The sequence below is a fragment of the Helianthus annuus genome, chromosome 13 (genome assembly GCF_002127325.2).
Source record: "Helianthus annuus cultivar XRQ/B chromosome 13, HanXRQr2.0-SUNRISE, whole genome shotgun sequence".
NCBI classification, from domain to species: Eukaryota; Viridiplantae; Streptophyta; class Magnoliopsida; order Asterales; family Asteraceae; genus Helianthus; species Helianthus annuus.
In genome coordinates, this window is record NC_035445.2 from 1,198,630 (window position 1) to 1,226,464 (window position 27,835).

General features: G+C 36.5%; 1 protein-coding gene across 2 annotated transcripts; it reads left to right on the forward strand.

The window, feature by feature from the left end:
- The first annotated feature begins 22,356 nt into the window (after positions 1 to 22,356).
- Positions 22,357 to 26,809, forward strand: LOC110897331 (synaptotagmin-2). 2 transcript variants are annotated; one of them, XM_022144091.2, is made up of 11 exons: positions 22,357 to 22,748; positions 22,851 to 22,949; positions 23,037 to 23,087; positions 23,369 to 23,492; positions 23,804 to 24,024; positions 24,121 to 24,195; positions 24,865 to 24,941; positions 25,017 to 25,263; positions 25,347 to 25,697; positions 26,135 to 26,266; positions 26,330 to 26,809. In XM_022144091.2, exons 1-11 carry the CDS (start codon positions 22,638 to 22,640, stop codon positions 26,459 to 26,461), a joined length of 1,620 nt encoding a protein of 539 aa, XP_021999783.1. In that variant the 5' UTR covers positions 22,357 to 22,637; the 3' UTR covers positions 26,462 to 26,809. The 2 variants fall into 2 exon arrangements, with proteins under 2 accessions (XP_021999783.1, XP_021999784.1); XM_022144092.2 differs by lacking the exons at positions 22,357 to 22,748; positions 22,851 to 22,949; positions 23,037 to 23,087; positions 23,369 to 23,492 and adding an exon at positions 23,561 to 23,702.
- Positions 26,810 to 27,835: the final 1,026 nt, after the last annotated feature.

The window sequence follows — 27,835 nt, forward strand, 5'->3', positions numbered from 1 at the left end:
TTAACCCTAATATCAAAAGGAGGACTTCATTATCACATATCTCGAATTTTGAGCAGCCGTACACCATTTTTTTCAGCTCTCAAAGTCACGAACAACATCATCACTCACCACTAAAGTTCCGAATCAATCATGTCATCATCACTCGTTCAAGCCTTTGAAGATTGTACGAGCGTCATGAGCGGCTAGTCGTCCCGTGACCATCTCCGGGAATAGGGTTAATGATTGAACTTATGGTTTACTTATTGTTACGACTTTTGGATTAGGATTCGATTAATCATTCGGTTATTCGTTCCTATTGTTTTTGTTTTGATTAAACAGTATTTGATTATCGTAATCATTCTTGTTCATCAATTATTTGGTTTGTTCATCAACAACCGGGATTAAATTCTAGGATGTCATTGTTTTAAACCTTTAATCATTGAATCTGTTAATGTTTATGAAATCTTAAATTGGTGATTAACTGGATTACTATTCATTTGCATCAATCTTTAGGTTTCGATCGTGGATCGTTGCAATCAAATATATTGTCCGTTAATTATTTATCAAAACAAGTTTTCAAATCATGTCTATGTGGTTTCCAATTGGTCGTAATTAAGTAAACTGATTTTCTGCATAACCTGAAAACCCGGAGATTGGTCCTTTCTCTCATTATTGTTTACAACTACAATTTCACATTTGTTTTCACAATCATTCTCAAACTGCAAAAAGCAATTAGTTAGAATTAGATGATAATTTAAACAACGAGCTTTCATACTTTCCACTGATTCCCCGTGGATTCGACACCCTACTTGCCCTTTACTAGTAAAAGGTGAATATGACACTTTACTTTATTTTTGACCGACCTTACGACATCGATCAAAATGGCGCCGTTGCCGTGGAGTCGGTGCGCTTAGTTTAGTTAGTTGTTTTTCTTAAAAATTCAAAAAATATATAAATTAGAAAAAAACAAAAAATCTAAAAATATTTCCTTTTGTTTGTCTTTTATTTGTTTCGTTCAGTGTTACGCTTGATTTCTTGTTTGTCTGTTTGCAGGTGATTCTCGTGTTGTATGCATACCAGGTTTTCAAAGAAATCATCACCGCTTTTGTTTGATCCAGAAATCGAAAAGACTGCTCGACAGAATCTTGTTCTTCTCCGTTCAGTAGTGAAAGCTAAAGCTCAGTCATCAACAGTTGCTCAAGATCTTGAACAAGCAGCTCAAGAGATGGCTGATCAAGAGCCACAGAACCAAGCACAAAACGAACCAATTCCACCCATTCCAGATCCACCAATCCCTCAAAACTATAACCAACATCAAAATCAAAACCAGCCGAATAACCAAAACCAGAATCAACCACCACCACAACCATTTCCACAATTCAAACCAGGCCCACAAAACCAACCTGCAAATCTTAATCTCCGACAGGGAGATCATTCGCCTCAATCAACCACAGCTTCAACACGGGTATGATGATGGTTCCCGACACAGAGAAGGCAGTGTTCACACTTGGGAATCTGGTTGGGAGGAGGATGATTATCAAAACCAATATGACAAAAGGTACGTGGATTACAGATACGATGAAGGGTATGATGTGAATCAAGGCTATCCGGTCCAACAACGGGTCAATCAAAGAAATCACATCCCGCGCCCGGTTCCACATTATCAAGTTCAACATGGAGTCCCGCTATTCAATACGGGGAAACAAAGAGCTAATAACCGGTTGGGGGCGATCAGATACAGTTTGTGGATGGTGTCCCATATGTTGTTCAAGGGGCACCAATTCAAGGCGTTGAAGGTCATTGTCGACCCGTTGTAGTACCCAACTCATCAGCTATAGTTACACCGGTGGGGAACAATAATCGACCCCTCGAGGTGAGACCTCAATACTTAGGCCATTTTCCGGAGTTTTATGGAAAAAGAACCGAAGAACCATACTTACACATTGCAAGTTTTGATTCGATTTGTCAGACGATTGGGGGTTCAGAGTTTACAAAGGATGAAGTGAACCTGATGTTGTTTCAGTTTACTCTAAAAGACAAAGCACACCAGTGGTTTGCGACATTACCTCCAGGTAGCATTTACACTTGGCAGGAGATGCAGCATGTGTTTTTAGAAGAGTATTACACGATGAATAGAACCAGTGAAGCTCGGGATGCAATAAGAGCATTCCAGCAACATTCAGGGGAAGCGTTCCATGAGGCGTTCACAAGGTTTAAGGAAATGTTAAGAAAATGTCCCCATCATGGCATTCAGACATGGGAGCTGATCAAAGCGTTCTATGATGGGCTACTTCCTGATGATATAAGAGATCTTATCACCATTAGTAATGGTACATTTCTCACAAACACCGAAGCTGCAGATTGGGCATACTTGGAAAGACAGAGTGCCACTTCTAAAAGACAGGCACAATCTAGCAGAAGGGGAAGATCAGCATCAGCAAGAGCAATTGATTATGAAGCTGAAGAACGGGTTGAGAAACTGAAAAACCAGAATCTGCTATTAGAGCGACAAGTGGCTCAAATGAAGTTGGGAAAGGGAGCCGAAGTTAGGGCAGCTAATGCATTCGCGGTGTGTACAGATTGTGGTGAGTTAGGACACCAGGTTGGAGAGTGTCACGCAAGGATGGGCCCGAATGAAGAAGTGAACCAAGTATTCGGTGAACGAAATCAGTACGATATGAAATCGAATACATATCATCCAGGTTTGTTAAACCACCCCAATTTTAGTTACGGTAATTCTGCTAATCAAATGAACCCTAATTTTCAGGTACCTATGCAAGGAGGCCAGCAGTATCAGAGTCGTCAAGGTAATTACTCGCAAGGTAACTACCAAAATCAGGGCCAGTATAGTCAGGGTAATCAGCAAGGGAACTTCTCAAGTTCTAGCAGTGGAACGAGTGATGACAAATTTGATGCTATTATGAAGTTCATGGAGGACATCCAGAAGGATAATGAAGTTCGAGACAAAACTTATGAAGCAATGCAGAAGCAAGTGGGGCAACTAGCAGAAGACCTGGCTCAGCTGAGAAGAGATCCAGGTAAGTTAGCAAGCACTACCACAGTTAATCCAGCACATCAGTCATCTAGCTCGAAGAATGGAAGAAATGTGCACATCAATGCGGTAAGTGTTCTCCCAACTTTTGAAACTGGTAGTGTTGAAGTAACTCCACCATCACAATTAGTTAAGGAGGTGATTGAGGATGTTGTTACTGAATCGGATTCTCAACATGATCGGGACCCACCAAGGGATGAAAGGTGGGAAAGTTTTAAACAAGCTAAAATTAATCTACCCTTACTCGATGCGATTAAAGAGAGTCCCGATCAGGTTGGGTATCTGAAAGAGTTAAATACCCAAAAACGACTTCACAAGTTTGCAAAAAAAACTTGATTTGACTGCAAACGTGAATGTCGTTTTATTGGGTACCCTTCCCCCAAACTCCAAGATCCAGGAGCACCCATTATTTCCGTACAAGTGGGTGAATTTAAAATAGAAAGGGCACTGTTGGATCTTGGAGCGTGTGTTAGTATTCTACCAGGGAGTCTGTATGACCAATATGATTTTGGTCCGCTACAAAAAGTCAACACCACCGTGGTGTTGGCTGATCAGACTCCCATGTGTCCGAGGGGGATTGTAAGGGATATAATTGTGAAGGTAGAAGAGTGTTACTACCCAGTTGACTTCTTAGTGCTTGATTGTGCCACAAGTTCAAAGAACACGCACCCTCCAGTCATTTTGGGTAGACCGTTCTTAGCGACTGCTCATGCCATTATCAATTGTGTTGATGGAATGGTAAGTATGAGGTTTGGTGACCATGAATTGCGGTTAAATGTGTTTTCAGATGTGACTAATCCTTCCATTTCAGGTGAACACTCAAAAGCTGAAAGTGGTTAAGAGAATGTCTCTCCTGCAAAGGAGATTCAAACAAAATATGAGTGCTTTTTGGTTGACAGGTTTGAAGTGGCAGGGAGCAAAGCAGTAAGGAAAAAGGAAAGTGTGGCGCATGAGGAGTTTAAAACAGACAAAGGGAAGCCACGAGGGAAGAAGAAGAAAAAGAAACCGCCTGAGTGCGATAATGCAAAACGAAGGTTAAAGTTATTCGGTCCAATGTGGAATACAGTGGATGACTTATTAGAGCATTGGCGGGGTACATACTTAGATACCATGGGATGAAAGCATCCCACTCAACTACCATAAGGGAACATCAGGTACGGTCTAGCTGAAGACCTATAAACTTAGCGCTCTCGGGAGGCAGCCCGAGGATGTAGAGTAGTGTATATTTGTTGTTTTTGCGTGAATATTTTTGCAGGTTACCAGGTTATTAATCTCTACAGATGCATTGGTCCAAGTGTGGGGATGTTTGGTGAAGTCCCATTACGTTCTAGTTGCAATTGCGGACGATGCGCGGATTAGAGTTCAGTCAAAACTGTCCATACTCAATCTCCATTTGGATGGGGTTGATCTGAACACTAACTGTAGAGATTGACCTGAGTACTTGTTGGACACGACTGCGAATGAAATCCTATACGGTCGTGGGGGAACATGACGCATGAGGATTCTACGATTAAAACCAGGGGAGTCTGTTCCACTTTTATTATTATTTTTTTATTCGCGTTCTCGGTGGTGTTAAACTTTATTTGTTTAGGGAATGTGTTTTTGCTAATTGTGTTAGGAATGGTCGCTCATGAGGTTTGTTAGATGGTATTCCCGGGTTTTGTTTTAAAAGCACTATACATTGGGGACAATGTCGCTCAAGTGTGGGGATATGGAAACCCGGGAAGGGAAAGGTTTGGGACAGAGTTTGAAAGAGGTTGAAAGTGATTGAAAACGATGAAAAGTGAAAAAATTGAAAATTTTGAAAATTTTAATGAATTTCATCGCCTTAAGTGAACTAAATGGATACGAAAACCAAACATTTCAATCACTAATGGGTTCCTTGCCGGTAGTAAACTAACAGAGTCCCTTGTATGGTCGTTCCTTTAAGTTTCATGAGAGTAGGTCCGACAGGTGTTTTTAGGATAAAAGAATTGAGAAGAGATGTCTATTTAGGGGTAACATGCTTTAGATTGCATATGCTACGTGTCGGCAGCCTTTTTACCCTTTCGTTGGTGAGAATTTTGAGCATGTAGACTGATAGAATGATTTACTTTATGACTTCATTTTTTGAGAGCAGGCCACATGTTATTCTGTGTTAGAACTTGTATGATTTGATGCATGCTGAGACTGTGGTTGATATGTGCACGTAAATGATAAAGGCATTAGGATATCCCTTACACCTGTTCGTTTGTTTTATGTTTACCGAACCATTACCCTTAGTAGCCCTGTTGAGCCGATTTACCTTTTCGTTTGTCCACCTAACGTGAATTGTTTGATACCGATCGTGAACGACATATTATGAATAAGTGAAAAAAAAAGAGAGAACAAAGAAAAGAAAAAAGAGAAAAAGAGAAAAAAAACAAAAATAGAAGTTCCGTGAAGATCGTTTATGTCTTGGGTAGAAACCAACCCAAAAGTATGTTATGTTTGCAAATAAGTTGTCACGGTTTGGTCGTTTGTTTGTTCGCCACGAAAAATATATAAATATAAGCCAAAAATTTCCACCCTTAGACTAAGCCCAAAACCGAAAGTCCTTTTGATGCGTGTCGTGTTATATGATACAGTAGAGGTGTGATTGTCATACAAGCCTATGATTACAAGATTTCATGTTTGGTTTTGGGTGATATAAATGCTAGCACATTACAAGCTAGTTCAGTTGTTAAACCGAGAGGAGAGTTGATTGTGAGGGGCGTGTAGCATGTGTACAATCCTAAGCATGTTAGTTTTGAATAAATAAGTCTTAAGTTTAAAAAAAATTGCATCAATTGCTTATCGGACTGTCAATCTCGATTGTGTTAGTCTATGGAACAGGTATGACTTGGGACTTAAATTGTTGCATCGGTTTAGGGGTTCAGAGGTGTTATTACGATGGTGAGTAGTTCCGTGACGGTTTGCTTGAGGACAATCAAAGGTAAGTGTGGGGATGTGATGGAGAATGTGAAACATGATTGTTTAAGTGCGTATCTTATATGTTTTGTGTGGTTTTATATGATTATATGTTTAGAATTGTTTTATTGCGAGAGTTTATATGTTTGCAGGTTAAGCACGTGAAATGGGTGAAGTTACGGAGTTTAAAGAGAAAAAGTAATGGGCGAGATGGTTGAGTGAGGTAATTGGCATTGTTCGAGACGTGTTTCGAATCAAGATATAGCTTAGATGTGCAAGAAATATGAAAGATGGAAGTTCAGAGGTCATGGCAACTACAAAGGCAACATACATTATATATTTGTGAAAAAGAATTAATAGAAGGGGTCAAAACCTTAATGATTCGTGCTGACTTGAAAGGCACATAATATCAATCACTCAATTAATCCTTTAGGGGGGCCGCCATTTTGAAAAGCACAAGACACAAGAGGCAGTCAACTCACGAGGCCATTATTGTTTGGTTATATTAAACATCACATCAACATTTACGAGAGAGGAGAACATCATGTGATCTTGGAGGTACAAAAGAATTGTTGGAGGCTTTGTTGATCATCATCATCACATGCTATGTAGACTTTAGGGGGCTAACATCACGTGCTTGAATATGGATGGGATCCATATATCACCCATCATCATAAATACCAATGGCAGGTAATAAAGTGGGATAATAATTATGTTGGCATGTGATATAGGGGCATGCACTAACAAAAAGAACAGCAACATTCATTTGCGGTTTACGGAATCACTACGTAACTTACGGATTTTTGCATGGGTTCACAAAAAAGAAACAGTAAGTTTGACTCATGGTTTACGGGTGCTTAATGTGGCTTACGGTTGACTTATGGAAAAAGTCACGTGAATTTGTTGTTGGACGGACTAAAAGGGTTTAACCCTAATATCAAAAGGATGACTTCATTATCACATATCTCAAATTTTGAGCAGCCGTACACCATTTTTTCAGCTCTCAAAGTCACGAACAACATCATCACTCACCACTCAAGATGCGAATCAATCATGTCATCATCACTCGTTCAAGCCTTTGAAGATTGTACGAGTGTCATGAGCGGCTAGTCGTCCCGTGACCGTCTCCGGGAATAGGTTAATGTTTGAACTTTTGGTTTACTTATTGTTACGACTTTTGGATTAGGATTCGATTAATCATTCGGTTATTCGTTCCTATTGTTTTTGTTTTGATTAAACAGTATTTGATTATCGTAATCATTCTTGTTCATCAATTATTTGGTTTGTTCATCAACAACCGGGATTAATTCTAGGATGTCATTGTTTTAAACCTTTAATCATTGAATCTGTTAATGTTTATGAAATCTTAAATTGTTGATTAACTGGATTACTATTCATTTGCATCAATCTTTCGGTTTCAATCGTGGATCATTACAATCAAATATATTGTCCGTTAATTATTTATCAAAACAAGTTTTCAAATCATGTCTATGTGGTTTCCAATTGGTCGTAATTAAGTAACCTGATTTTCTGCATAACCTGAAAACCCGGAGATTGGTCGTTTCTCTCATTATTGTTTACAACTACAATTTCACATTTGTTTTCACAATCATTCTCAAACTGCAAAAAGCAATTAGTTAGAATTAGATGATAATTGAAACAACGAGCTTTCATACTTTCCACTGATTCCCCGTGGATTCGACACCCTACTTGCCCTTTACTAGTAAAAGGTGAATAGGACACTTTACTTTATTTTTGACCGATCTTACAACATCGATCAATCCCCAGCAAATGAATTTACATATAAGTCTAAAACAATTCAACATGATGATCGAAGCCCTTCAATATTTACAAGATACCCCCCTTAGAATTCTCAGCTGTATCAAAAAACTTACAACCACCATAAAACAATTATAACAAGATATAACAACCAAACAACCCATAAAACCGTAACACCATATAGGCCCAATAAATAACAAACATATGAATGAGAACTGCTTCTCATCTTTCAACATCCCCCCTTCGTTCATATGTTTGAACATATTAGTTAGCCCCAATTTGTCACAAAACATTTCATGTTGTGACACTGAAAGTCCTTTCGTAAATACATCTGCAAGTTGATATTATGTATCAACCTTTTCAGGACGTATTATATCAGTGCTAACCTTTTCTCTTAAAAAATGCAAATCAAGCTCAAAATGCTTTGTCCTTTTGTGGAATACAGGATTTGCAGCTATAGACATAGCTGCTTTGCTATCACAAAACAAACTTACAGGTAAACAAATATCAACCTTAAGTTCTTTTAACAAATTCATTATCCACATTTTTTTCACAAGTAGCGGAATATATAGCTCTGTATTCCGCTTCACCAGTTGATCTCGCAACCACAGTTTGTTTTTACTCTTCCACGAAATCAAAGATGAACCCAGAAATATACAAAAACCAGTTACGGATTTTCTAGTCATCAAACATTTTCCCCAGTTAGAATTAACATAACCCAACAGATCTAGAACATTTTCAGATTTAAATCTTAACCCCTTACCTGGACAAGACTTCAAATACCTAAGAAGTCTTAAAGCAATTTGTAAATGCGACTTAGTCGGACTATGCATAAATTAACTAAGAAACTGGACAGCATACGATATATCAGGTCTGGTAAAAGAAAGATATATTAGCTTCCCTATTAACTTCTGAAAACTAGTAACATCTTTTAACAGAATTGGACTTTTCTCAGTTCTAGATGACACTATAAAGCTTTGCTCAATAGGTGTAGCAACTGGTTTACACCCTAACAGTCCAAATTCATTTAACAATTCCAAACAGTATTTTCGTTGGTTTAGACACACATCATTTTTATCATACAATACCTCTATTCCAAGAAAATACTTTAATTTACCTAAATCTTTAATTTTAAAACTATCACTTAACATTTTTAACCTGATTTATTTCATCAACATTATTCCTAGTCAATATTGTATCATCCACATATACAAGCAGGACAACAAAAACAGAATCTTTGCACAAAATAAACAGAGAATGATCACACAAGCTTTGCCTAAACCCATTTTTTTCTAACACCTCGGTTAATTTCTCATTCCATTTACGTGGTGCTTGTTTAAGTCCATACAAGGACTTAACAAGTTTACAAATTTTAGTTTCATTCTTAGAATAATACCCTGGGGGTAAAGACATATACACGTACTCAGTTAAGGAACCATACAAAAACGCATTATTAATATCAAGTTGAAACATCGACCAATTATTTTTCACAGCAATGCAGATAACACACCTTATTGTTACCATTTTTACAACTGGAGAGAAGTTTTCACTAAAATCAACCCCTTCTCTTTGGTTATAGCCTTTAGCAACTAATCTTGCTTTGAAACGTTCAATTTCACCATTAGACTTATATTTGACTTTATATACCTATTTGCACCCAATATATTTTCTATCGGGTGGCAACTCAACTAAAACCCACGTATTATTTTTAAACAAGGCTTCCATCTCGGCATTCATAGTCTCAACCCAGCTAACATCCTTGGCAGCCTCACTATAAGTAACCGGTTCAACAATTTTATTTAAAGAATTAACAAAACAATAATTTTCAGCAGACAAACACGAGTAATTAACAACTCTATCAATGCCATACTTAACTTTACCATCAAGCACATAACCATCTAATTTTTTTGGCACAGAAACAACCCTACCAGACCTTCTCGAACTAATTTGGACTCCCTTAGACAGGTTGGTCTCTTCATTTGAGATCCCAGTGTCCTCAACCCTGCTATTATCCTCACTACTACTACTACTCTCAACCCTAGTTCCTAAATGTTCATTTTCATGACCATCCTGACTAGAGGAGGCAGATGTAGAAGAATGATCTAGCTGCTGATCATCACTAGGATACTCATGAGATCCAATAACCCTCTCTTCATCATCGGGAAGTAAAGAAACTTTAGGCACACTTATTTCAACACATTCAAAAAAACTTAACATGATTTAAATTTTTATCAACCACGTTTTCTTGATTTATTAACTGTTTTGTTTTAAAAGGATAAAAATCCTCATAAAACTTCACATCTCTTGAATAAAAAACTTTCTTTTCATCCAAACTCCAAAGTTTGTACCCTTTTTTAACTTCTAAGTAACCTAATAACACACACTTATCAGCATGATAAGCGAATTTATCTGACTCATTTAAAATTGTGCTAAAACAAAGACACCCAAAGTTTCTCAAATGAGACAGAGAAGGTTTAAAACCAAAAACTACTTCATACGGACTGTTACCACCTAAGACAGACGAGGGCAACCTGTTAATCAAATAGACCGCAGTTAATACACTATCAGACCAGAATCTAAGAGGCAAGCCACCCTGGAACATCAATGACCTGGCCAAGTTTAACAAGTGTCTATGTTTACGTTCAGTCACACCATTTTGTTGTGGTGTGTATGAACAAGACGTTTGATGAATAATACCTTTAGTTTTAGAAAAAAACTATTCATTTGATTATTTACAAATTCTGTCCCATTATCACTTCTAAAAATTTTAATTTTAGTTTTAAACTGTGTTAAAACCATTTCATAAAAAACACACAAGTTCTCAAAAACTTCCATTTTATTTTTCAAAAGATAACACCAAACAGTTCTAGAGAAATCATCTACAACAGTTAAAAAATATTTGAATCCTTCATAGGATGAAACCTTATATGGACCCCAAAGATCTAAATGAACTAAATCACCAACGCATCTAGACTTATGTTCACTTATAGGAAACGGAACCCTAACCTGTTTGGCTTTATGACAAATGTCACAAGGACCATGATCTAAATTATTAATTCCTATGTCATGTTTTAACAAGGCTAGAACTTGATCCGAAGGGTGACCTAGCCTACTATGCCATAAATTGGTTTTTAAAACACTACTAAAACATACATTATTAAAATTACCGTTCGTTCCCACAAAATACAGACCGTTATCCTGATTACCAATCATTAGGACTTTCCCTAATTTGGAATCCTGTAAAACACAAATTTCTTCATTAAACACAACTGACACATGATTATCCTTAGCAAGTTTATGAACAGACAACAAGTTCACACAATAATCAGGAACATAAAAGACATCTTTTAACACAATTCCATCAATTAATTTTAAGTCTCCAATTTTTAAAACTTTCACACGTGTACCATTCGGATGACTAACACTTAGATCAAATTCAGACACATCAACACAGTTATACATATTTACATCTGTTTTAGACATATGTTGATTAGCACCTGAATCAACAATCCACCTATGACTACTACCAAAGTTAGCGAAACTAGAACAACTAACAAAACTACCAGCAAAATTACAACCACTGGTAAACTTACCTCCAACATTGGAAGCTTGAGACTCGGTTCCAGATTTCTCACCAGCAAGATGTAAAAACTTAGCGATGTGTTCTGAAGTAAAAGGTAGGACAGAAGAACCAACAGAAGTAGTAGACCCAACAATAGCATTAGACTTATTATTTCCAGAATTACTTTTACCCCCTGATTACCAACCCTCTTTTTAAAACCTGGAGGATATCCTATTATTTCAAAACACCTATCAATAGTGTGACCAATCATATTACAATGTGTACATTTTAGGTTTGTATTAGGCCCTCTAGACACTCTTTTCTTAGGATCAAATTGATTAGACTTAGACACATAAGAAAGACCTTGTCCTTTAATGTTACCACTAGCCCTCCTATGTGATTCTTCCCTAGACACAATAGAGAAAGCAACCTCGACTGAAGAAAATGGTTCTCTGGTTAATAAACTCGTTCTTACAGGCTGATAAACATCATCCAAACCCATAAGAAACTGCATAAGTTTTATTAAAGTTGTAAAATCATCATATTCTTTAGCAACCTTATAAGAACATGAAGGCAGTTTAAGCATAGCATCAAACTGCTTCCACATGGTTGTAAGTTTATTATAATATTCAGCAACTGAACTCCCATTCTGTGAAATACAATTTATCTTTTTATACAAGTCATAAACCACTGAAGCATCAACTTTATCAAAAGATTCCTTCAAGTCAAGCCACACTTCTGAGGCAATTAGAAAACACTTGTCCTGAAAACAACTCCTCAGAAATAGAATTTAGTAACCAAGTTAGCACAACTGAGTTACACCTACCCCACTGGGCAGACAACACGTCATCATCCTCAGGTTTTTCACATTTACCATCTATAAAACCGTATTTGTTTTTCGCTTCTAATGCCAGTTTCATTGCACTTGCCCAGACAGTGTAATTTTCAGTCCCTTTAAGTTTTATACCAACAATAGTTAAAGCACTAGAGTCACTAGGATGCAAATAAAGAGGTGACCCTATATCTAACTTGCTAATAAGAGTCATAAAGCACTAGAGTCACTAGGATGCAAATAAAGAGGTGACCCTATATCTAACTTGCTAATAAGAGTCATAGAAGTACCTTCACTGTCACCCATAATAACACACACAAAGATTAACAAGACACAGAGAACAGAAGTTATCACAGATAACACAAAAACAAACGAATGAACAAACAGAGCAAGCAAACCCTAAGGCGAAACTGAGTCAGGGACCAGATTCCAAGTTCGTCACTCTATAGTGCCTGGACAAGCCTTTACTCATCCTTATCAGACCTAATTTACAAACTAAGACAAGAAACAACAAAAACCACAGCAAGTCACAACAACAGAGAATACCACAAAACACAGAATCAAAGAAATAACAAACAATCAACAAAAAAAGTGCCGATCCTCACTACCCCGACTACAACTATTCCAACAACAGGAAATAAAAGAGAAGAGTATGAACGATCTTACAGAGGGTGCAAAATAACTCCAAGTAAAACCAGATCTGTAGTTTTCAAGAACTACAAGACCTGATTTGCTAAAATAACAGTCAAATGAACCTGGTTAGTTTGCCCTGAACCTTCTAGGGTTTCAGAGACTAACGCAGATCTTCAATCCCAAGCACAAATCCCAAGGATGCGAAACAAGACAATACAATACAACTCCGATCAAGCAAGGGCAAGAAACCCTAACAGACAAACAACAAATACTATCAGAATAAGATGCGGAAGACGAATCAAGAGCTCTTTGGCTCTGATACCATGTTAAATGGTATAAGAACAATGGACAACACACAAAATAGCGACAAAACGAGTGACAAAACTTTATTATTTTACCTAAACCAAAAAAAACTCCCCCAGTACCCTGGATCTTACGAATAGTAAGATCTGTTAACAAAATACAGAACAATAATCATCTGATACAAACAATCAGATGTTCAGAAACGGTGATCACAACCAATCACCAGATCTATCAAAGATCTAACAATAGAAACTACAAAACAAAGGATATAAATAAAGAACAGGGAAGAAAGAACTAATCTCCTGATAAACTTGTAGAAACTCTGATGTACAGCAACTCCAAACGACTCAGCGGCTTCAAACACACTTGAAGGAGATCAACTTATCAGATTGAACCGATACACAAACAATCCAGACGAGAGAGAGGGTAATCGAACTTGGGGGAGACAGTAATGAAACCCTAGATCACATAGCAGCCTTTATATATTCCCAGCAAATGAATTTACATATAAGTCCAAAACAATTCAACATGATGATCGAAGCCCTTCAATATTTACAAGATACCCCCTTAGACTTCTCAGCTGTATCAAAAAACTTACAACCACCATAAAACAGTTAACAAGATATAACAACCGAACAACCCATAAAACCGTAACACCATATAGGCCCAATATCATAACAGGCCCAATAAATAACAAACATATGAATGAGAACTACTTCTCATCTTTCAACATAATATCATATTTTATAAATTTAAAACTTGACTAATGTGTAAAATGAGCTTAAAATATTAAGAAAAACATATTACATCTTACACACACCAGTATTCAACCTACACATGTGTAGTATATATTACATATCCATGTATTGATCAATTGTTAAAAAAAACATATTTAATTGTTTTTTAAACACATAACTTACGTATGTGTATGTAATAAACACAAAATTTAATTAAACTATTGATGAAAAATTAAACCATATAGATTTTCTATTTATATTTTTGTAATTATTTAATGTTTTGTATTAATTTCACCCCGTAAGATATCGGAAACCTAAGGGAAAAGAACATAAGAAAACTTTTAAACCAATTGTCATTTAAAGGATTGGAGATGTATTGAAAAAGAAAAAAAACAAGACTTAAAAATTTTAAAGGATTGGAGATGTATTGAAAAAGAAAAAAACAAGACTTAAAATACGTAATCTCTTCTCGTACATCATAACCATATATATGACTATAAACTAGTGGTGCATAAAAAAAACCCGAATTCGGACCTGAACACGAAAAGAAACCTTGACCCGGGTATTATAAAAACCGAGTATTGTAAACCCGAACCCGATCCAGGTATGGTATTTGATATGCGTAACTGAACCCGGGTTTAATAGTACCTGTACCCGGGTTTTAGGAATACCCAATACCGGGTTTCAATCGGGTCTGAACGTTGCAAAGTTGCTGCTGTGTTTCAGAACCTTTTTAACGGCTATAATGTCGTTTTCTTGTCGTTATACATTGATTTTGGGCAGATTTGAGCCTCCAAGTCTCTTACAGTTGGTATAAATAATTAAATACTAGTTTAATGTTTGGGTTGAGTCACACCACTTTAAATACACTAAAAAACGCTCTTAAAATGGCTTCGCAAAATGCTACCTCGAGACGAAGAATAAACGAAGAGGATCAACTTATTCGAAGCTATCTATTTTTTACGTGTGTTTTAAATCTATGTTTTATGAAATAAAAAGTTTCTATTTCTATGTTTTATGAAAAAAAAATGAAGTTAAAAATCTGACAATACCCGACACTCAACCATACTCGAACCCGGAAATAGGGTATTTTAATTTTTTAATATCTGGGTATAGAAAACAAGAAACCGAACCCGGGTACACAAGGCATGGTTTTCCTGGCTGATATCCGAACCTGAACCCGACCCAGGTATTGACAATACTCAAAAAACCAATACCCAATGATTCCTGAACCCAAGTATTAAAAAAAAAACGGTTATGTGCACCTCTAGTATAAACTATAAATTTTGATCGGCTAACAACCCCCAAAAGGAGAGAAAATGTTATTTGATCTGATTTGAAATTTTTGGTAGGCTTCAAGGCCCATTTGTTAAACATTAAAACCCATCAAATTATCTAAAAGCTAAAGCATGGTCTTCCTATAGGTCTAGTTTGTTCTAAAACAATTAAAAGAACCAAATACAGTAGAAACTCTATAAAATAATACACTTGATACCACCAAAATTTATTAATTAAAATAGTTATTAATTAATTAATATTTTATTAATTTATAGTAGAATACTTAGTTTACAAACATCTTTCAAGCTTCCACTTAATTATTGTATACAATGCATGTATATCAAATGAACGACACAATTTGAAAGAAACCTTCAATCTCCCACCTTATTATGCTTCTTGTGTTCAATGTATCACTTTATGGACATTAAAAATATTTTCTATATAAATACAAGATCAAAATAGGTTAACACAAACAAATCATACACACAATTTCTTGTTCAATGTATCACTTTATGGACATTAAAAATATGTTCAATGCTTCTTGGGTTCAATGTATCACTTTATGAACAATTTCTTGTTGAGTTATGAGAAAACAACACCAGAAGTTCTTACCATGCTAAGGAAAATTAGAGACGAGATTCAATGGGAAATTGATTTCAACAAAAACAAAAGACAATTGAGTCATTTTTCAAGAAACCTTCATAAATCATTCATGTAATATGCTATATATAAGGAATTATTAATTTATATTTTATATGGGGTCTAAAGAAATTACCAAAAATGTATTATCTTATAACTTTAGCGAATTATTAATTTAGCACCCTATCCCCGAGTCGGGACCGGCAAAAAATATTATCTTAGAGAGTTTATTAATAATCGAGTATTAATTTATCGAGTTTCTACTGTATGTAGTATTTCTGATGATATAATTCGGATAACGAAAATTATTGGGCATTTGTACCAATGTAGATGGTAGTTTTTCAATACATCTATATTTCACTTTTCCGGTAAATTAAGGATGTATTAGCAATGGCAATCGAACCCAAATTTAATGCGTAAACCCGGAAACTGATATATAAGACGTATATGAGGTCGGATAATCAGGTATGGGACTAGGTATCAAATTATTTTTTATTTCTTTTGCGGGTTTGTGACGGATGTGGGATCTAGTGATATACCTATTCACCGACCCTATTATCCGATAATGTATACTTGTTTACTCGATCATATACCTTAAATACAATCTTTCAATTATGTAGTGATTACCACCCTAAGGTAGCGTTTGGTATGAAGGAATAGATGATAGAATGGAATGGATCATTCTGATGGAATAGAAAGAAACATGTTTGGTTATCATGTGGTAATGGAATAGAGCATTCCAAAGGAACGTAACTCTTTCCATATATAACAATTTCTATTCCTTGGTAAAGAGGTGTTTTTTTCCCATTCCTTCAAGGAATGGAAAGAAATATATATTTATTATTATTATTATTATTATTATTATTATTATTATTATTATTATTATTATATTAATACTAATATTAATATATATCAATTTTTTATTATTAAGTTTTTACCATGAATATATTATTATTATTATTATTATTATTATTATTATTATTATTATTATTATTATTATTATTATTATTATTATTATTATTATTATTATTGAGGCAATTAAATTTTTTTCTTTTTAATACAATTGTATTCCGTTACTTTGTTTTTTTTTTTTGTCTATCAAATTGTACAAAGTAATGATTCATTTTTTTATACGTAACCAAACATCATTCTATTCACGTATAAGTAACCAAACATCACAATGGAATGGAATGATCCATTTCATTCCATTGTCCATTCCATTACCTCGTCCATTACATTCCCTCATTCATTCCATTACCACATACCAAACAGACCCTAAGGGAGTAGAAATATAAAGATAACGCTATAAGAAACATATTTAAACATTAGAAGACCCCCTACACAACGTACCCATACTATAAAGTTAAAATTTAGAAGCTTATATAATAATACACGTACCCTTATTTCTCTCCTCCTCCTAATTAACCGTTTAGCAGTTACATCATCATCATCATGAACCTGACGAAACGCTATGCAGATTAGTGGCTAATTAATCTTGGAGGAACGGAAGATGGACAGGAGATTGATCGAATGGACAGAAACCAACCTCTTCTTTTGGTGACTGACTTCCACCGTTGTCTTTGTACGTGGATCATCAATTCATCATCATCTCGTCTGTGTTCACTCAGGTATTCGTTCTTATGCATGCTTTATAATACGATCACACATTACACACACCGGGGTTTCTGATTGGTAAAATTTGGTATCAAACTTTATTCAATATGCCAATGTATATATAAACGATTCTATATAAGAGAAAACCACATATGTGTAATCTGTTTTACAACCTTATTTTTGTTGTTGTTTGGTGGTCACCTAGCCTAGTGGAGAAGATGAAACCGGACAAAGGATCGTAAACAAAACAAAGCATAAATCCATTTGATCTCCATATTTTCCCTCTTTATTATATTAGGGTTGTGTTCTCTATGACAACGATCTTATATAGTCTTATGATTCATATATATCTTGTTGTAATAACAATAGGTATATAGAAGTGTGAACAATTATTTTGAATGTAAAATAACTTATCATGTTAACAAAGCTTCTACTTTAAACTACCAAGCACAACTAATCGGTGCTAGTCTATTCCCGGAAGTAAATGCAACTACATAAGAAAATAATAAATTCACAGAAGACGTAAATGTCCCTGAAGAGACTAGAAGAAAATGATGCTATCTCAGCAGAGTAATATAAAGTTATAGAAGAAACACCAATGCATAATAAAATCTTTATTAATCATGTATAAAACCTATAATATGAAAACAAATGAAAATGTGGTGATAAAATATTTTCCATATATGCTATAGTAACCTATGTGATCAATGAAAAATTATTACTTACATAAAACTTTGTAAGTGTATATACAAAATTGACTAGCTAATGCCATGTGTCTTAAAAGACTGTATTAAAATAACATTTTTAAAATAATTACAAGAAAGATTACCCACTTGGATGGATTCCATTTCAAATTATGTTCGAATGTAACTTTTCCTAACTTATACAACAATAAGCAATAATCTTAAATCTATTATATCAACAACATTCACTTTTTTAGAAATACACTTCATACAACCATCTAATCTACTTTCGAGTCCACAACAAAACTCAAACCCTTAAGGTAAATTAACACAACCATCTTATCTACTTTAAAATCCACAACAAAACTTAAACCCTCGACCTCGAGGGGAAGAGGCATTGTTTACAACACTAAAATACCATTGGGCTAAATGCCCTTACTATGTAAACAACACTCATACTTTGCCGCTATTCAAGTATGATATTTTGAATGTTGAAGCTGAAAATCATGTTTGTAAAATATTTGGCTAAACAGGTTTATTTTACCAAAAGTAATTGTGAAAAAAACATGAACTACATATAATTCACCAACCCATATAAATAACCAAATGCTTCAATTACATTGGTAGCCTAAGACCTTGATATTTTACCTTCATTTTTCATTTACGTTGGTTGATTTGATCCTTTACTATGATCAGCTTGACATCCATAGTTCATTACTGATTTTCATTTGCAAAGTGCAATCGTTTAGCCAGGTTGTTTCGTATTTGAATTGAACTCGAAACACTCAATATTCGATATGAATTAAATCTGAATTCTAGGTTCAAATTTGGTTTTAGGATATTCGAATTCATTCAAATTCATAAATCGAATCGAATACGAATTTGTGATTTTAGATTTGATTCGATTCGAAATTCAAATTTAACTTATGCATTTTATTTTTATGGGTTATTGGATTTTAATAATCCGAAGTTTCACCCGTTTGCCACTAATAATCCCAACTTCAAAAATTCCCTGTAACAATCCCAACTTGTAAGATTTTGGCCCCCAATGATCCTTTGCTAACTAGGTTAGTTTTTGATGACGTGGACGTTGATGTGTAAAAAAATAAGCTGGTTCATTATGTGGATGATGATGTGGATATTGATATAAAAAAAATACATTTTTTAATTATATATACACATACACAGACACTCACCATCTTCCCCACCACCACTCCACTACCTCACTACCACCACAACCACCCAACTCCCACCGCACAACCACCATCTTCAACCCCCTCCGACCACCCAGCTCCCACCGCACAACCACCATCTTCAATCCCCTCCGACCACCACCTACCATCCATTCCCACAATCCTTCAATCTCCAATGAAATCAGAACCTCTGCAACAACAACAATGGAATTAACCCTCCACCACATCGACATCCACTCCACCATAACCACTGCTCCAACAACAACAATGGAATTAACCCTATTTGAGAACCGCCGATACGGGGGTGGTTGTCGGTCAGCTGATGAAGGTGGGGATGAATCTGAGATGGCGATGGATGGTAGGTGGTGGCGGAAATGCAGTGGTGGTGGGTGGAGATGACGACGGTGTTGGTGGAGATGGCAGTGGTGGTGGAGGAAGTAGAGGTGGTGATGGTGGTGGGTGGAGGTGGTCGGAGGTGATGGTGGTAGATGATGGTGGTGGCTGGGGGAGATGGTGGTGAGAGTGGAGGAGGAGGAAGTGGAGGTGGTGATGGTGCCACATAAGCAGCCAAGTCAACAAATAACAAAGTTGTGTCTACGTCATCAGCCACGTCAGCAAAAAACTAACTGGGTTATAACCCAGTTAGCAAAGGATCATTGGGGGCCAAAATATTACAAGTTGGGATAATTACAGGGAATTTTTAAGTTGGGATTATTAGTGGCCAACGGGTGAAATTTCGGATTATTAAAATCCAATAACCCTATTTTTATTATATATATACGCAAAACGCGACGGAGACGACGGCAACAACAACAACATTTGTGTTTTCTAACATTTAATATCCAATTCAATAATCAACTCAATAAACAATTACCATTACAAGAAATAACCACTTTTAGCGGCGACAGGCCAAAGGTCGCCGCTATTAGTCGATCCGCGTCCCGGAGGCTGAAACCAAACCCCAGTCGTTCGTTGATCAAAATCCTGGTTAACACCGTTATTGCTAATGACCTTTACCGACCATGGTTAACACCGACGACCCTTAGCGGCCACACGTTGTCGCTAAAAGTCAAAGATCAATAGTGGCGACGATGACCTTTAGCGGCGACAAACAAGCCAATAGCGACCCATCAATACCGGCGACCTTCTAGCGGCGACATGTCGCCGCTAAAAGGTAATAGCGGCGACAAATGTGGGCAATAGCGGCGACCGCTGTCACCGCTAAAGGTGCCAGTTTTTGTATACCCTGGCCAGTTTCACTTTGGCCATCAGCAATCATTGAAGCACAATAAGTCGATTTAAAGTTTATGTATGAGATTTCAAGTTCATTCAATAAGTCGACTTAGGTCAGTCACTTGTTGTGGTATTGAACTTTTAACACTTTTTTGATGTTGTAAAATACGCACCTTATAAAAGTGAAATCTACGATAATTATAATACATCAATTAGTTTAGTATTAAATTATACATGATATATATACACATCAAATGATGAATATCTGTAGCCATATATTTCTTTTTTAAATTCCATAATATTGCATTTCAAAACTAGTAAATTAGAATATTAAGTGGTACACATATTTACTACTCCAAATATTTATATTTGTATAAAGCATTCAAGTCTTCCATAAAACTAATTTTAAAACTAAGATTTTAATATAGAAACAATACCATTTTCAATTTTACATGTACATGAATCATGTTCGCCAAATATGATTTTAATCATGATTTGATTTATATATAATTTTAAAAAAGAACAGTAAGCTATTATGATGGACCATCCTCGTTAAGAGGTTGATATGCAATACTAACATGCATTGATCAATATTCATAAATATTTGATATATCAACCCAGAAGATAATGATATTGAGGATAATGTTGATATGCTTTTGCAACATGTTCATTTCCCTCAGGAACATGCCTCCATGAGCACTTTATTTTTAATGCACTAACATGCTCATAAGCATAAACTGCAGGGCGCCCATCACTAATCACTTACTCATCACTCACAACTTTTAATCAAGTCCCGCCATGTCATCAAGCATTATTCCATCACTATTGATAGATTTTAGTGAAAATGCCCATCACTTGTGATGGAATTCCATCACTCACAACCTTTTTTTTTGTTTTTAAATTAATTTAACAATAAAAACACTACCGTTCATCCTCCATCTTTAAACTGCTACTACACTCCGAACACAAAAGGTTTCACCGTTCCGAATCACCAACAGCTTTACGTCGATAATACTCCATCCACCAAACATCTCCGACGATCTTCATCATCAACCTATGATCTCCGTTCATCACCACTTCCGACCACCGTACCTCCGACGTCCAACGTCCACCACATCACCATCCTCACCGTTCATCACCGTCTACGACCACTGTCACTCACACTGTTAACCATCTCACCGCTCCTCCGCAGAAACCACATCACCATTCTTCATCTCCGTCAATCACCTCCGTCAACATCACGTTCGTCGAACATCAGTCGGGATTGAGTTTTGTTTAGGGTTTGTCAAAATATAACGCGTGAAAAAGATGACGCGTTTTAAGATTGAGGCGTTTTCAAAACCACCTGCGACAGTGTGTGTGATGGATCCACGCGTGGTGGAGGTGCCATCACGTGGCGCCCCGTCCCCTCTAAAAATAAATTATGTGTACGGAAAACCAAATAAAACAAAGCAAAAGTACCAATAATAGTAGTTTACTACCCATAACAAAAGGAATTGATAAAGCTAGAAAAAATAGTAATAATATTAGAGAGAAGAGGTCACAAAAAGGTCACGAATCACCTAAAACAAAATGGCAGGAAATCCCAAGATACCAACACCAAGATTAAATTAAAACAAGTGTACGCTCAAAAAAAATTCTATAACCTATTTTGTGTTAAAACTACAGTAACAAACATGCAATTTTCCATTTTTTCCGTCCTTTTATACATTCGTAAAAACCTCCCAAAAAACCGTTACCCAAGAACACATTAATTTAAAACACACACAAAATCCGATGAGTATGGATCCAATGTAGGTGGAATGCCGTTTTCCTTGTACTAGTATCACAACTTGTACGAATTCTAGTTTTAATATTGCGTTTATCATGGGATGGGACCACAATAAATATTGTTTGGTTTCTTCGGTTTTCCCTTTTGGTGTTGGCAGTTTCATGTTCTTCTACCTTGTCTTCTTTATTGTTTCTATTTTGAAATATTTGTTGTGTGATGATAACGATCCCTGCAATAAATATATACATGTGTTTTCAGATTATGCAATCTTGAATCATGACTTTCATTTTTATACAACATTATGTTATGTTGAATTATTATAATCATCTTTCATTTATGGGTCTTGTGGTTCTATTTATTGAGTTATAATATTTGTTGGGATCATACAGAAAATTGTGTTTGATCTGATAGAAGTGTGAAGATGGGTGTTATAAGCACCATCTTGGGGGCTTTCGGTTTCGGATTTGGAATTGCACTTGGACTAGTGATTGGTTATTTTCTCTTCATCTTCATCCAAACATCTGATGTTGAGGTTAATTTCTTGTTATTCTCTCTACGTTTTAAATCGATTTATATTCGTGTGTGTTTCTTGAGTGAATAGCTTAGAGTTATTTATTTATTTTACATCATCAAGACTCCTGAAATTCGCCCGTTGGTTGAACAAGATGAGCCTACCCTGCAACGAATGTTCCCGGAGATACCAATTTGGGTGAAAAATCCTGACCATGATCGCGTATGTTTTGTTTCTTGATCGTTTATCTTCGGTTACTTGTTAAATAATTTTTTTATGCTAACTTAGTAACTTTTGTTTACAAAATAGGTTGATTGGCTTAACAAGTTTATTGAACTAATGTGGCCATACTTAGATAAGGTACATTATATTTCTCAGTGGCGGACTTAGAGTGTTAGTAGGGGTAGCACGGGCTACCACTCAACCCCGTCTTCGTAGTGTAAAAATACCCCTTAACTCCATTTCTGTAGTGTAAAAATACCCCTCAACTCCGTTTCTGTTATATAAAGGATACCCCTGATCCTAAAAAAATAGGATACCCCTAACTTTTTGGGCTAGTTCCGCCACTGATATTTCTTGTCTTGTATTCTTTCTTTTACATTTGGCTAAGGATTTAAATGACTATTTACAATGTTTTTTAGGCAATTTGTAAAACCGTACTCGCGACAACTGAACCTATGATCAAAGAACAGACTCCTCAATACAAAATTGATGAAGTTGAATTCGATTCACTTACATTAGGCAGCCTACCACCTACTTTTCAAGGTTAAACTTGTTTAAATCTTGAATTACATTAAACTTCTTGATCTTGGGGGGGGGGGGGGGGGGGTATTGCACGGTCTTCCCAACCGCTGGAGTGATCTCACTCCACAAGCTAGCTTAGCCCCATAGCTGCCTGGCGGTTACTACCTAACCGGAAGCGAAAGCCTGGAGGGTGTGCCTGCCAGGATTCGAACCGGGGTCCTCTGGGAAGAGGTGCGTGAGGCTGGCCACTGGGACACCCCAAGTGGTTTAAATTCTTGATCTTGTGTTTGTCTTTTTATGTTTCTAGTTTATTAGATGTTATTTTCTGTCAGGAATGAAAGTGTATACTACCGATGAAAAGGAGATAATTATGGAACCGTCGTTCAAATGGGCAGCAAATCCTAACATTCTTGTCGGTATTAAGGCGTTCGGATTGAGACCGACTGTTCAAGTGGTTGATTTGCAAGTGTTTGCTTCTCCAAGGATCACTCTAAAGCCACTAGTTCCAACCTTCCCTTGTTTTTGTAAAATTCTAGTTTCTCTCATGGAGAAGGTGAGCCAGCCATCTTTTTAAACTCAGATGCTAACAAATGTACAACTTTAATATCTTGAAGTTAAAACCTTTAATGACATCTGTTTGATTTTTCAGCCTCATGTTGATTTTGGAGTAAAGTTAGGCGGCGCGGATCTTATGTCGATTCCTGGGTTGTATGGCTTTGTGCAGGTTTTGTACTTTTTTTTTAATTTTAGGATGTTCATAAACACTCTAGCGTCATTTAACACCAATATAAGAGTGAAAGATTAGATTTTGGTAAAGATGATTCAAGATTAGATTTCCTAACTGACCCCTTAGAGGGAGGTCCACTTTACGCCCGGCGGACATCCTTGTGTTTGGATGGGAAGGGGGGAAACACGCTTGTGTAGATCTAACTGGAGTCTCCCCCCTTGTCGGGCTCAAGGACAAGGGCTTTGTCGTAGGGCAAGCGGTGCTCAAGGCAGAGGCGAGCAAAGTGGCAAAACATGAGAAAGCCTGCCTGGAGAATCAACATGTGTTTGTCCCGTTTGCGTTTGATACCTTTGGTGGTCTCGCTCCTGACGCTGTGCGACTTTTGAATCGGGTTCAAAAAGTCGTTACTAGTAATTCTTCGTCGCTAAAGGTTTCAAACTTTGTATTTAGTAGAATCGGTTTTTCTATTCAAAAGGGGGTGGCGGCGCAACTTGTTGCCCGACTACCTGCCATTACTTTGTAATTGCCTGTTTTCGTGTGGAATGTTATTGTTGCGAATAAAAAAAAAAGAATTAAGAACAACTTTTTTTTATCAAGAATTCGACTTTTTACATTTTCCACCATCAAGATTGGTCTTGTCTGATATTTGTTTTTTCTTTTCTTCAGGAGACCATTAAAGATCAGGTTGCAAGTATGTATTTATGGCCTAAAGTACTTGAGGTACCAGTATTGGATCCTGCAAAGTAAGTATCTGCGACTATACGTTTTCATTTGTGTAACGATACACATAATGAGTTAATCACACTTTGCAATGGCAGAGCTATGAAACGGCCCGTTGGAATGTTGAATGTGAAAGTGATAAAGGCAATGAAGCTAAAAAAGAAAGACCTTTTGGGTGCTTCTGATCCTTATGCTAAATTAAGACTAACCGACGACAAGCTTCCATCCAAGAAAACAACTGTAAAACACAAGAACTTGAATCCGGAATGGAATGAAGAATTTAATTTAGTTGTGAAAGATCCTGAAGTTCAAGCTCTAGAAATAGAGGTTTTCGACTGGGAATCGGTATGTATTCACGAGTAACAAAAAGCGGGTCAATATTACTTTGACTTAAAAAGTCAAAGGCATGATCTTTTGTTGTAATGTAGGTAGGAAAACATGATAAAATGGGGATAAATTTAGTGCCATTGAAAGATCTTACTCCGGAAGAACCAAAGACTCTAACTATTGATCTCTTGAAGAACATGGACCCGAACGATACACACAACGAGAAGTCACGTGGCCAAATTGTGGTTGCATTGGTGTATAAACCGTTTGGAGAAGAAAACATGCCAACTGATATTGAAGAGGTAAGTGCAACACAAAAGGCTCCTGCGGGAACTCCTGCAGGCGGAGGCTTGCTTGTTGTTATAATCCATGAAGGTGAAGATCTAGAAGGAAAACATCACACGAATCCATCCGTTCGTATGCTTTTCCACGGGGAAGAAAAAAGAACCAAGGTTTGTTTCTATATATGCAGTTAAAATTGATGGTAACTTTAGAACTTTTTTAAAAATAAAATGGGCTATTTTAAAAGACTTGTGAAAAATGTGTCATTTTCTTTTTGTTTGCGGTTCTAGGCTAGTCACTATATTAGATAGCGACTTTCGTGTCTTGGAATTCACAAAATTGACAAGGATGGGCCATTTGGTCTTGTAGCAGTTAAATTCGCTATCTTGCAACTTTAACTGCTACAAGACAAAAATATGAAGCACGGATCTTATATCTTCGTTATTGGCAATTTCAACACATAGTATTTTTTTTCTTAACAAAAAACAAGGAAAAAAGAACTTATTGTCATCAAGCTTTTTAAAAATAACCCATTTTGAAAAATAATCGCAACGTTACTACAATACTACTTAATTGAATCACATACTATTTATGGATATTTTTACAGCCGATGAAGAAGAACCGCGATCCAAGATGGGAAGAAGAGTTTACATTTACATTAGAAGAGCCACCAACAAACGAGAAAATCCATTTGGAAGTTGTTAGTACTTCCAAAAGGATGGGACTAATTCATCCTAAGGTACAATGGATCCTTAATTTTCACAACAAAGTTTAAGGTTTTAAATTTGTCTTTTGTTGTTAGGAATCTTTGGGTTATATTGATATAAACCTGGCGGATGTCGTGGAGAATAAACGGATCAACGAGAAATACCACCTTATCGATTCAAAGAATGGTAAGCTTCAAGTGGAGATGCAATGGAGAGCTTCCGGCTAGATTTGAACTCATGGTTGCCAAATTGTTGCATTCATCGATGGAGTTTAATTAATAATATTTACAACAGGAAACTGAAATCTTCAACAAAACAAATGATTATATTGTTAGTCCATCCTAAACAACAAATAGTAGGGTTTATAATGGGAGATACTGTTAGAAGCTTTTAAATGTTGGATTCCAAGTATGTGTAATGACTAATGACTATGGGTGTGAACAAGTCAAGCGGCTCGTGAGCTACTCAAGATCGGCTTGCGAAAAACTTGAATCGAGCCGAGCTTTTGTTGTGACTTTTCGCAATAGAGTGTTTGCGTGTTGATTCGTTGGTTATGCGACTTTTTCTAAACCAAATAGTGGATGAGATTCTTTCCACTTAACAATGCGTGGGATGGAAAAAAATCGGTTTTACCATGTAAAGACATGATATATTAGGCTACACGGTATGGGGGTCGTCCCCAGTTCGTCTTGGATCGGCGACGGTAGGAACACCGTGCCACCCCCCCCCCAGCCCCGTCCTCAACATCCCTTTCTCGCCGATTGCGACGGTCCAAAAGTGTGGGGCCCAAGACCAAAAGTAACCGTTAAAAAAAATAATTTCTAATTTAAATTATATTTTCAAACGATAACTTTTCCAAAAAAACACCCAAATCACTCCCACTTTTATAAATACTCACCTCTTTTACACATTTTTTCACAACTTTTCACCCACTACAATCTCAAATCTCTCTCATATTTTATAACCCCTCTTCCATTTTTATAAAAACTCATATATTTTTATACCATTTTTTACCCGCTAGCACCTCATCTCTCTATAAAAAATTATCATGTCTTCACCTTCTCCCATTTCTTCAATTTCTTCTATGTCTTCATCGTCTTCGTCTACGTGGTATTCATCATCTTCGGAAGAGGATGGTATTATGCACAACATGATTATGAACGCGGCTCAGGTCTTCATGGCGGCTGATGAAGGGTCGTCCTAACGGCTAACTAGACGAGCAAAATATAACCGAGACCAAGAAGGTATTTTACTTTTTTTTCCTTATGTTTTATATAGATTTGAAAATTTATTTTATAATTAATTTCATTTATGTTTCGTTTTATATTTATAGCCGGCCACGATAAACTAGTAGCCGATTATTTTGCCGACGAACTCGTGTACCCAGCCGAGATTTTTCGACGTCGGTTCCGCATGAGTCGTCCACTGTTTTTACGTATTGCAGGCGACATGGCCCAGTCTGATCCGTTTTTTACATTGCGAAACAACGCTAGGGGGCAAAGGGGTTTCAGTAATTTACAAAAATGTACGTCGGCCATTCGCCAACTTGCGTGCGGTTACGCACCCGATGCATTAGACGAGTATATTAGGATGTCTGAAAG

Excerpts from the sequence above, each read along its gene's own strand:
- LOC110897331 (XM_022144091.2), top strand. The coding sequence starts at position 22,638 with ATGGGTGTTATAAGCACCATCTTGGGGGCTTTCGGTTTCGGATTTGGA. Across the intron at positions 24,196-24,864 it reads GGTTGTATGGCTTTGTGCAG|GAGACCATTAAAGATCAGGT; the intron begins GTTTTGTACTTT and ends TCTTTTCTTCAG. Across the intron at positions 25,698-26,134 it reads GGGAAGAAAAAAGAACCAAG|CCGATGAAGAAGAACCGCGA; the intron begins GTTTGTTTCTAT and ends ATATTTTTACAG.